General features: G+C 36.9%; 1 protein-coding gene across 2 annotated transcripts in view; it reads right to left on the bottom strand.

Moving 5' to 3' along the window:
- Pnpt1 (polyribonucleotide nucleotidyltransferase 1) overlaps positions 1-9,960 on the bottom strand; it is a 45,530-nt gene extending 35,570 nt beyond the window's left edge. The window contains exons 1-6 of one of the 2 annotated variants that reach the window (XM_015479654.2): positions 9,755-9,959; positions 3,996-4,056; positions 3,170-3,244; positions 2,134-2,239; positions 1,184-1,233; positions 19-82 (exon numbers count right to left, since the gene is read on the bottom strand). In XM_015479654.2, coding sequence (XP_015335140.1) covers positions 19-82; positions 1,184-1,233; positions 2,134-2,239; positions 3,170-3,244; positions 3,996-4,056; positions 9,755-9,915 — 517 coding nt within the window. In that variant the 5' untranslated portion in view covers positions 9,916-9,959. Of the gene's footprint in view, positions 1-18; positions 83-1,183; positions 1,234-2,133; positions 2,240-3,169; positions 3,245-3,995; positions 4,057-9,754 lie in introns of both variants that reach the window. The other variant, XM_048804312.1, reaches the window with a different exon arrangement.
- Positions 9,961-12,275: the final 2,315 nt, after the last annotated feature.

Below are 12,275 nucleotides of genomic sequence, written 5' to 3'. Positions count from 1 at the left end.
CTCTATTTTTATACTTACCACCATTAATTGCTAGGACATCAGGTTCATTAATACCATCTACTGCTAACAGATTACAAAGGACCTGGTAGAAGGGGAAAAAATTTGAAGTACTTAACAACAAATGTATTTGATTTGAGAGGACTATCTTGGCCTAAAATATAGGAATACTACATGTTAAAAGCATGGTTAATTTTGGTTATATTTAACTAAATCCTTGACATTGGGTAAATTAGTTAAATTAAACTCTGAAAGTTCTCTCAACTTTAAGAAAGAAAAATAATGGCATCTTCCCAAAGGGTTTCTATGAGAACTGAAGAAATACTGTATATAAAATATTTACCACAATACCAGTTGCATTGCAAGTATTCAGCAAATCTTAGCTACATATTTCTATTATCTGTTTATAAGTAAAGATGAAACAAATCAATGAACTGCTTAATACTGCAGTGATATGCCTATGTCAAATTCTTTTTTGTCTATGTCATATTCTTAAGGAAGTAATTTCCCTTGTAGTTCCTAGCACTGAAAAAAAGGAATCTCCCTGAAGCTGTGACATCCTTGCAAAGGTACAATTACACATTTAGTTCATGTAAGTAAAATGATTACTTAATTAAGTACTCTTAATTAAAGTATATGTATCATTATGAGCTAATAATCAGAAAATATTAAAATGTAATGAGGTAGAGTTTCAGAGGATCCAATAATAAAGATAATTTCTTTATGCTCAGGGCTTTTTTTTTTAGAGAGAGAGAGAGACAGAGAGAATTTTAATATTTATTTTTTTTAGTTTTCGGCGGACACAACATCTTTGTTTTTTTTTTTTTTGAATGTGGTGCTGAGGATCGAACCTGGCTGCACGCATGCCAGGCAAGCACAGTAAGTTACTACTTGAGCCACATCCCCAGCCCATGCCTCAGGGCTTTTGAGCTTCCCATTTCCACTGCCTTGAGTGCTTTCCAACATTCCTGGTTAGCTGACTCCTCAGAATTTAGGTGTCAGCTCCAACTGATACCAAGTAAATGTTAGCTTTTCAAAAGTATTATCTTTTTTTTTTAAAACATGACTTAAAAGTAAAATGCAAGAGCACTACCAAAATTTTTTATAATATTTAGCCAAAGAAGAATTACAGAGATTAAATAAGTTTTGATTGACCTGGAAACAAATAACATAAAACAGAACTTACTTGTGTATCATAAAAGTAGCCAGCGGGAAAGAGAGGTCTAATTGAACGATCTCCAAAAAGAAAGAAAAAAGACATTAAATAGTATTGACAGAGTTGCTTTAGAGTCCAAAACTTTTGAAATAATATTGCCAGTTGTTCGATATGTCAAAACAAAACCAAACCCATTGGATTGATTTGCTAACAGGAAAGTTGATAAATATCAATCCTTCAATTAATAATAGACCATGACCTAACACTAAGCAGAGGAAAGACAATTAGGACTAAGAGCAGACCAAAAGAAAATGGCACCTTGGTAGTTTGTGTCTGTTCATCAACTACCAATTTCTGGGTATGGGAACTATAAACTATATTTATATTTATGACTGTCAAAGACTTAGAAGATTATTCACATGTCAGTAGTTGATACATATCATGTTTAGGAATAACTATTCTCAACATAAAAAAATGAAAAATACTAGGGACAGATCAACATAGAAGAGGCATGAGCTATGGAATTCATATGCTCAATAGATATAACAAATATTTATTGAATGCCTATCCTTTTTTGTTTTTTGGTATCAGGGATTGAAACCATGGGCACTTAAACACTCAGCCACATCCCTAGCCCTGCCTTTTTTGAATCAGGTTCTCCATAAAATTGCTTAGAGTCTTGCTAAGTTGCTGAGGCTGGCTTTGAACCTGTGATACTCCTGCTGCCTCAGCTTCCTGAATGGCTGGGATTACAGATGTGTGCCACTGCACCTAGTTGAATACCTGTTCTGTGCTAAGCAGTGTACAAGTTAAAGAAGATTTGGTAGGTAAAGAGACATTTTTTTTTCTCTCATGAAGACTACATTCAAGTGAGAGAATAGAGACAGTAGATAATCTTTAGTGGCACTCATGCAATGAAGGAAAATTAAAGAAACATTGGCATATCTGAGAGCATTAATGCCTCTATCTTGATATCTTACCTATTATTCGACTTGTAAGAATTTCTTTATCAGAAGAACCAATCTCTCTTCTAAGATAGTTTGTGGGAATTCTACCTGCTGCAGCAGCCTTCTGTCTGTAGTCAACCTGCAACAGCAATGAAAAAATAAGGTTTGTATGATTCCTTTTTTTTAATAAAAACCATGTCACAAAATCTATTATATAAATACTAATTTTCTTGAGTTTGCTAACAACATACTCTATAGACTAGGAGTAAAGGTTGTTTAATTTACTTTTAAAGTTTTGTATATTTTAGGGAAAGGAGAGTTTATAGAAATATATCAGCCAGAGTTGGGCGGGGTGGTGCATTCCTATAATCCCAGTGACTCAGGAGGCAGAGGCAGGAGGATCACAGGTTTGAGGCTAGCCTCAGCAACTTAGTGAGGCCCTAAGCAACCTAGTGAGACCCTGTCTCAAAAATAAATAAATAAAAGTTAAAAAGGGCTGGGAATACAGTTCAGCGTAAAGTGTTCCTGGGTTTAATTCCCAGTACCTCTCCCCAAAAGAAAGAAATGTTTCAGCCAATTATTTTAAAAAGTCTTCTACTTAGCAGTCAGATGACTACCTAGCTTCACTACTTTCCACAGTGGCTTATTCTGTCAAACACTGACTTTTTGTATCAACTGTTAGGTATAACTGCATTCCCTTTCATATTAGAAAGAAGCCTTAACATCCTAAGGCTCTCTTCACTTACCATACACTTGTAGACTCATACTGAAGGGAAACCCATGAAGGCAATGAATTCATTGCTTATTTGTCATCAGAGCACTCATGCACTTTATTCACTTATCTCATCAACTCATATAACTGGATAGTCTAAAGAATGTTTACTACTAGCATGAAAAGTGGTTATAAAATAATCCATTCAAACTCTCTTAACGATTCAGTATCAAACAACTAAGGACGACCTTTTCCTGAACAAAGTTTATATTTTGTACTCATAAGAAAATGGAAAAATATTACAAATTCTACATTTATGCTATAACTACAGTTCAGATAAATTAGCAAATTACTTACCACCAAAGGCATGAACTGGGAAGGTGAAGGTTTTGTTTTACTGACAGCTGTGACCATCACTGCAGTGTCACCTGACTTAAAACATAAACACTGGTAAATACCTTCGAAATCAGACACTAACATCTAAGTAGCAACTGAATACTCACTCCAAAAATTTTTTAAGCAAAGAGATGTCTTATTCCAAGTGATGATTATTCACAAATAGTCCACTCTTGGTTCTCCCCACCCGCTGCATTTTTTTTGTACTGGGGACTGAACCCAGGGGGCTTCCCTTTTTTATATTTTATCTAGAGACAGGGCTTCACTAAGTTGCTGAGGCTGGCTTTGAACTTGTGATCCTCCTGTCTCAGCTTCCTGAGTTGCTGGGATTACAGGCGTGTACACCCAGCTTGGCACCATCCCTTCTATATGAGCATGATCAGCATTAGAACTGTCACTAAATTTTTGAAAAGGACAAAGGGGGATCACTGATAGCTTAGTCACACCAAATAAATTGAATCATATTTTCTATTTCTAATGAGGAAATTTAGGTTGTATATAATAAAAATTTCCAATTTCACTGTTCTATTGAGAATAATGAAATTACTTTCTCTAGAAATGTCTAACAGATTCTATTAACAAAAATATAATAAAATCCCATGTTTGGAAAGGATCGTCAAGGTCATTTAATACATTCAGGTCTGACTCTGGTTTTGACACTGGGAAAGACCTTAGTGTCTGAATTAATTCCCAATATCACATTTCTAAGTTATATGATGTCATAAAGATTCAGTACCAATATCCATAAATATTTTTAGGATGAAGTTCTAAAAACCTGGATTTTTACCTGTACTACAGCAGAGCCATCTGCAAATCTGGCCAGTTTCCCAGAGGATATTTCTATTTTTCTGTTTAAAAATAAAAATTCAACACAATGACTTAGTAGCATATAAAATAATCCAAGATTGTAACAGAGAACTAAAGGCTATCAAGCCTCACAAATCCTCTTCCCTCAGCAAAAAAATAAAAAGAATGAGATTCATGTACAAGCGGAGCTGCTTATAGAAGATAAAAAGAAGGTACAGGACAAACCTGAATGTGAGATAAAGTATTTTAGGGGCACAGAAAACAAGTGCCTTTCTAAATATTAATTCCCATTTAACATCTCAGTTCAATCTCTTTGCATCCCTTGCCTTGTTGACTACAGTAACCTTTTAGTACACAAACTACATCATTTCCCTATTAAAAATCTTATAAGGGGCTGGGGCTTGTAGCTTAGTGGTGGAGCGCTTCCTTGCTGGTATGAGATGCTGGGTTCATTCCTCAACACCACATACAAATAAATAAATAAAGATATTGTGTCCATCTACCACTAAAAAAATAAAAAATCTTATAAAATTTCCCTCAGTGCTTTCAGGGCAAAATATAAACTACTAAATATTGCCTATAAAGACTTTCATGTTTGAGAAAAGTGTCAAGATAATTTAATGGTGGAAGAATAGTCTTTTCAAGCAATGGTGCTAGCATGACTGGATATTCATATGCATACACATGCAAAATGAATTTGGACTCCTTCATCACACAAAGATAAAAACTAACTCAAAATGGATCCTAGAACTAAAAGAACTAAAACTACAAAATTCTGAAAAAAAAAAAAAAAAATCACAGCAGTAAATCTTTATAAATTTGAGCTAGACAATTTTTTTTAAAAAGATATGATATCAAAAAGCATAACTGACAAAACAAAAAATAAAGTGGACTTCATCAAAATTAAAAACTTGGCATGAGTCAATGGATATTATTGAGAATGTAACAGAAAGTCCACAGAGGAGGAGAATACATTTGCAATTCACATATCTGATAAGAGGCTTACATCTAGAATGTTAAAAATTCTTTCAAATGAATAAAAAGACAACTCAGTTTTGCTAGGGGTGGTTGCACATGCCTGTGATCCCAGAGACTCCAGAGGCTGAGACAGGAAGATGGCAAATTCAAGTCCAGCCTCAGCAACTTAGCAAGGCCCTAAGCAATTTAGCAAGACCCAGTCTCAAAATTAAAAAACATAAAAAATTAAAAGGGCTGGAGATGTGGCTCAGTGGTAAAGAGCTTCTGGGTTCAATTCCTAGTACCCAAAATATAAATAATATAAAATAGCCCTCCCACATCACCACTCTCTATAAAAAATACATGTGTGTGTGTGTGTGTATATATATATATATAAAAGATAATTCAATTTAAAAAATTGGCAACGGATTTGAAGGGACATCTGTCCAGAGATATACAAATGGCCAATTAATACATGAGAAAAAGCTTAATATCATTATCCACCAGGGAAATGCAAAGCAAAATCACAATGAGATACCACTTTACACCTAGTAGGATGGTGTACTCAAAAAAACTGGTAATATATGTTGGTATGACTGTGGAGAAACTGAAATTCTCATACTGCTGGTGGGAATACAAAATGGTGTTCTAGCTTCATGAGATAAACTGGCAGTTCCTTAAAGTATTAAATAAAGAGTTCCTAGTGGCCCAGCAATTCTACTCCTTTGGATATACTTGAGAGAAATGAAAATACATCCGTACAAAAATCTGTACATGAATGTTCATAGCATTCTTCTTATTATTATCATCATCCTTTTGGTACTGGGGATTGAATCCAGGGGCGATTTACTACCAAGTTACATCCCCAGCCCTTTAATTTTTTTTTTTTTTTTTAATTTTGAGACGGATTGTCACTAAGTTGCTGAGGCTGGTCTCTAGCTTGGGATCCTCCTGCCTCACCTCCCAAATTGTTGGGATTACAGGTGTGCACCATTTCCCCTGGCTGTACAATCTATATTAGGCAAAGAAAACAGGTGGTTGCTTATCATTTTATCTCACAACCTCAGCTGGGATTAAACTGACTTATAGTTTTTTTCTGGTCTATGTACTTTTAGTTGTTTTTGGTAAAATTCTGTTATTACTTTTGCTCCATGGTTCATTTTACCTGTGATGGTTTAGATATGAGGTGTTCCCCAAAAGCTCATGTGAGACAATACAAAAAGGTTTAGAGATGAAATGATTGGGTTATAAGAAGGTTAATATAAATAGTGCATTAATCCCCTGATTGTTGGTAATTATAGGTAATTCATGGTGTGGCTGGGGGAGATAGGTCTCTGGGGGCATATCTTTGGGGTATATATTTTGTCCTTGTTGAACAGAGCTCTCTACTTCCTAAAGCGATGCCTGAGCCACTACTTTTGCCACACTCTTTTGCCATGATGTTCTACCTCATGTGTGAGGCGTTGGGTTAAATTCCTCGAGCCCCAAGGAATGGAGCCACATTCTAGGGACTGAAACCTCTGAAAACAGTGAGCGCCAAAATAAACTTTTCCTCCTCTAAAATTATTCCTGTCAGATCTTTCAGTCACAGCAGCAAAAAAAAAGCTAACTACAGCAAACTCTCAGCCAACTGACTCTTCAATATTACATGCATAAAATATTTCCAAATATATAGAAGACTGATAATATAGGGACGGCCTCTGGGGGTTGGAACTGCCTGGCTATGGAAATGTATGGAAGACTGTCATGCTATTTAAATGTTGAACCACGTAAGCGAATACCTAAACAAAACACACTTCTGAAAAAATAAATAATAATAAAAAGGATGATAAGATGAGCAGGGAGATCTTATTGGTGGGGAGAAGAGTAGGAGGAGGCAGCTAAATAAGGAATTGGAGAGAAGAGAGGAGCCACACAGGAAGTAGAACTACAGGGAAAAAGAGGTACTTAAAGAACATTTTTAGAAATATTGCAGGATGATATAGAATGTAACCACCTTCCTAAAAATTCCACCAAGAAATATTCAGTAAAAATACTTGCCTCCACTGAAAAATGAGGGGTGGAGGTACTTTAAGATTTGGCTTTGGACTCTGTAAAAATTTTTAGATTCAGATTTTTACTGTTTGCTACATCCATAGTGAATTATCTATAGTTACTAAAATGCCATTTCACCTTTCTATGATAGTACCTTCCAATTTTTCTGTTGCTATTCTCCTTACTATTTGAATTACTGATAATTCCTCCTTATCCTTCAAAATTCACAACAATTGCAAGCTTTGGGGTAGGAAAAGTAATGCTTTGTACTCCCTTAGTGCCCTATTCTTATCTTTCCCCACAATGATTTTCCAGTGAATGTGTGTTTATTTCATTTCTTCATCAGACCTTATATCTCCAGTTCTTGGTACATAGCAGTTGTGCAATAAAAGCTTGTGAAATGAAAATTAAACACTTGCCTCAAAGGCACTATGAGCATTAAACATACTATCTGGAAACACCTACCACAATAGTATATAGTCTCCCATGGTGTTAAAAAATATATTAAATATAATGTATCTGGAATATAATGGCTACTCAATAAATGTTGCAAGTGACAAACTTAAGACAAAGATGAACTGATTTATCTAGCAGGTATCAAACTCATTGAGTTGTATTTTTCAACACATGGCACACATTTACAAAAAACTAGCTTCAAGGGGGCTGGGGATGTGGCTCAGCAGTAGAGTGCTCGCCTAGCATGTGTGAAGCGTTGGGTTCAATCCTCAGCACCACATTAAAAATAAATAAATAAATAAAGATATTAAAAAAAAATAACTTCAAAAGAGATCCAGATTGATTAATAAATGAATTAAAGTAGATTACTTATGGGAATTATGGATGTCACTGCTTTTAGTAGATCACAGTAAGTGTCTGTTGAATGAAATGTTGTAGGGTTTATCTTTGGGCAAGAATGTGCAGTCCTTAAAGAATGGAAGAGATATCCTTTCCCTAGTTCCTCTTCCCCCCCAAATCAGAATTAACCAAGGGTAGAAAGAGTCTTAGAGATAATCTAGTTTAGAGGTAAGGAAACTACTGCCTATGGCCTGTTTCTGTAGAGTTCTTCAACTGAAAATTTTTGTATAATGTTTAGAAGTTTTGTAAAGACACATACACACAAAGAGGAATTGAGAGGGTGACAATATGCCCACAAAGCCTAAAATATTTGCTGAAAAGTCTGCATACTCTTGATCAAATCCTGTCTGATCATTTGTCCCATGTTGTGAAGTAATTAGTTTGTTGTTTATTCATTAAATTAGGGAAGTGGCTCTGGATTCTAAGCCAGTTTTTTTGTTGTTGTTGTTTGGTATGAATTAGGGTCAAAATATTTTTAAAATGCAATAAAAATTTTTAGATAATAAAAGTATGCATTAGCAATTTCGTTTGTTCGAAAAACGATCACATCAAAAGTGATTTTTCATGTTCTTGTGGTGTGAACTGATAAATACATCAATAAGAGTGTAAATTATAGGTTATAGATTAGTAAAAATATAGATTATAGATATAAGATTTTGATAAGTGAGATAAGACAATTTTAAAGCAAGAACGGTCATAGACAAGCCTAAGACTCCATTTTGCTGTCTTCTACAAAACACTGTTAAAAGAGCTGTTTCTGAGAAACTGAAATAAAATCTGTTTTCTTATTTAAAAAACTGTCTTTCTGTACTTTGTACCCCACAAATTGTACCCTACTTAGGATGCAGCAGTGGTTGTGGTGAACTACATCCTGGGTGTGAATGCCCTTGTAGATTCTCGTCCACCGACTCCTGCCCAATTTCAAGATGCCACTATCTAGCACCTGCTTGAACCCAGGACTGTGGTCAGCTGAACTGCAAAGCTAATGCTATTTTAGCTTCTTGCTTGCTGACTGGAAAATTACAGTCCAGCCTAGAGCCCAAAGGTCCCACTTACCAATGTTTTAATTTCTATGATTAGCTAGCTTACATGACAAAAAGCAAGTCACTGAGTTGTGGTTTTTGTGCTCACATTCTCTTTGGATGGACCAGGAAGATGCTGTCCTCCCACAGAGCTTGAGTCTCTGTGGTGGGTGAAAGTCTCTGGCCAGGTAAATAAAGATCTCTTTTGATTTGAAATTCGGACTTAGAATGCTTTCTGAGGCGTCTCCCCATAACAATGTGAATTCCAGCAAATGGACCCCTGGGAAAACTATGGACTTAATAAGAAACACTATTTCACAATCCATCTAGCTTGGTTTACTCTGAGAAAGTTACCTAGCTTTTTTTGTTATCTTAACTATAGAATGAGGGTGATAGCATCTTTACTATAGGTTTAAAAATATTGCGTGCATCATATAATTGGCGTTCAATAACCTGACTTTCCATTTCCTTCCAGGGTCATGCTGGCCACACTTTTAGGCAATCAGTTGGGCTGGATGACGAGTGCACACATAGTCAACTCGTTATCTCAAGGTGGAATGCCTCCCACTTCAGCGCCCAAGGGTCTTTGAAAATTAACAGAATAGATGTCAGCTGGAAAGACAGGCTCTGGAGAAAAGAATCCCGAACAGAGGAAGGAAAGATTCAATAAGCAAAGTCACAAGGCAGAGCGGGATGGAGGAAAGTCCGAGAAGACAGGCTCCATATTCAGAAAAGGAAATATGGAATTTAGGTTTGGGGTAAAGAGAGGTTAAAGAGACGTCGGACGGATTTGTAACCAGGAAGATTAATGTATCTGGGCTGGCCGGAAAGGATACCTTGGGACAAGAAGGGAGCGCACGCCGTCCCTTACCTGTTGCCTAGGTCCACAGCCACAGCTCGGGACCCCACGCTACCCGATAGTGCTCGCATCTGCAAATACGTGAGCGCCGGATTCCGCCTGGGCATGCGGAGGGGACTATCGCCCAGCGGCCGGAGCCGGAGGCAAGAGCAGCAGCGACTGCAGGCCGCCATGACACCCAGCACGCGATCAGCCCGGGCTGTGCCCTGATTGGCTCTCTCCCAGTCCGCGGGGAGGAGCCTGGTGCAGTTTCGTTTCCGCGGTGCTGGAGGAACCTCTGGGAAGCGGATACCTTGTCCGCTTTCTACGAAGACTAGAGAGGGTCAAACCTCTGAGAGTGCGATTGCGCTCTTTCCGTTTACCCACCAATTAAAGGCAAATACATAAAAAATGCGCGCGTGCGCGTGTAGCTATCGTAGTTTGAAAGAAAGTCCTTAAATAATATAAGCCTTTAATAAGTAAATATAGTAATAGTGGAAGTCACTGGATAACACACTGTTATTTGGCTCTGTGAATTAATAACTGCGTGGCCCGCCATGGAAAGAGATCCTTACATCTCCTCCGCCCCGGTTTCTATTTTATAGATTCCACATAGCAAATATGTTACTGTAAAGGTTTGTTGTTAATTGATTTCCAGTAAATTAATTTTATTTCTCGTTGACTCCCATATCATATTTTTAAGTATCTATAGTGTCATTCCTGATTCATCTTCATTTTCGTTGCTAATATTCAGCATTTCATTTTTTTGCCCCTTTTGGTTAAATGTTAATGTTTTCTAAGCCAACTCTTTTATTTTTCTTTGTTATTATAGCATTATAGTTACACATGGTAGTTGGGTTCATTTTGACAAAATCATACATGCATGGACTTGAGTTTACTCCTTTCAGTATCCCCTTTACCCTTCCTTCCCTCTTCTCTCCCCCAATTCGCCTACCTCTGGTCTGTTGATCTTCCTTTTGCTGATTAATTAACTTATTTTTTATAGGTGCTTTCTCTATATACATAAAGGTATATTTATTTATTTTTACCTTCTCAAAGGTACCTTCTTCTTCCTTTTTATTTATTTATTTATTTATTTTTGTGGTACTAGGGTCCAACCCATGGCTCCATGCTTGCTATACCACTGAGCTACATCCCCAGCCCGCTGCAGTATATTATTTATGTACATAAATGTGATTTTGCTAAATTCATTCAGCATTTCCTCCCCTTTCCCATCCTTCCTCTCTCCCTCTTGATCTTCTTCTACTCCACTGATTTTCCATGTATCTTTATGATATTTGATACACACACATACACACACACACACCCACACACACCTTTTTTTCCTCTTATTTTGTTATAGCTTCCACATATGAAAGAAAACATTTGACCCTTGATTTTCTGAATCTGGCTTATTTCACTTAGCATGATGTTTGTTCTCCAGTCCCTTGCACTTACTGGCAAATGCCAGAATCTCATTCTTCTTCTATCCCTGTAGTATGCTGATTTTAGTTCTTTTGGATAAATACCAAGGGGATAGGATAGCTGGGTCATATGGTGGTTACATATGTATCTGGGCTGTCTGGAAATGATACCTTGTGACAAGAAGGGAGCCGCATGCCGGTTCCTTACCCGTTGCCTAGGTCCACAGCCACAGCTGGGGCTGTGGCCTAGTGTCTTGTTTTTTTAATCTACCATCTGTTTTCCAGAGTGATTGTACTAATTTGTAGCCCCAACAATGTAGAGTGTACCTTCCCTTCCCCCACATCCTCACCTGCATTTATTATTATTTGTATTCTTGATAATTGACATTCTAACTAGAATGAGATGAAATTTTGGTGTAATTTTGATTTGCCTTTCCCTGATTGCTTGCAATGTTGAACATTTCTTCATATATTTGTTGGCCATTTGTGTTTCTTTTTTAAAATGTCTGTTTAGTTCTTTTGCCCATTTATTTATTGGGTTATTTGTTTTGTTTTATGGTGTTAAGCTTTTTGAAGTTTTTAAAATATATTCTGGATATTAATCCCTCCAATTCTGAAGCAGTTTCTCTCTTCGTGTTCTTGTTTCCTTTGCTGTGCAGAAGTTTTTTGTTTTGTTTTGTTTTGTTGGTGCCAGGGATTGAACCCAAAGGGCACTCTGCCACTGAGCTACATCCTCAGCCCTATTATGTATTTTATTTAGAGACAGGGTCTCACTGAGTTGCTCAGCACCTCACTATTGTTGGGCTGACTTTGAACTCGGGATCCTCCTGTCTCAGCCTCCATAGCCACTGGGATTATAGGCATGCACCATCGTTTCCAGTAGAAGCTTTTTGATGACATCCCACTTATTGATCCTTCATTTTATTTCTTGAGCTTTAGGAGTGTTGTTAAGGAAGTTGGTGCCTGCATCAATATGATGAAGTGTTGACCCTGTGTTTTCTTCTTGCGTAGTTTCTGTTCTAATTCCTACTTTGATTTGACTTTTGTGCAGGGTGAGAGATATGGATATCCAGTTTCCCCAGCCCCATTTGTTAAAAAAGGCTCTCTTTTCAGGAGCTCTTTTTACTGAT

The sequence above is a fragment of the Marmota marmota genome, unplaced genomic scaffold, assembly GCF_001458135.2.
Source record: "Marmota marmota marmota unplaced genomic scaffold, marMar, whole genome shotgun sequence".
Taxonomy (NCBI): Eukaryota; Metazoa; Chordata; class Mammalia; order Rodentia; family Sciuridae; genus Marmota; species Marmota marmota.
The sequence above is the reverse complement of the archived record's forward strand: the minus strand, read 5'-3'. Positions and strand labels throughout refer to the sequence as shown.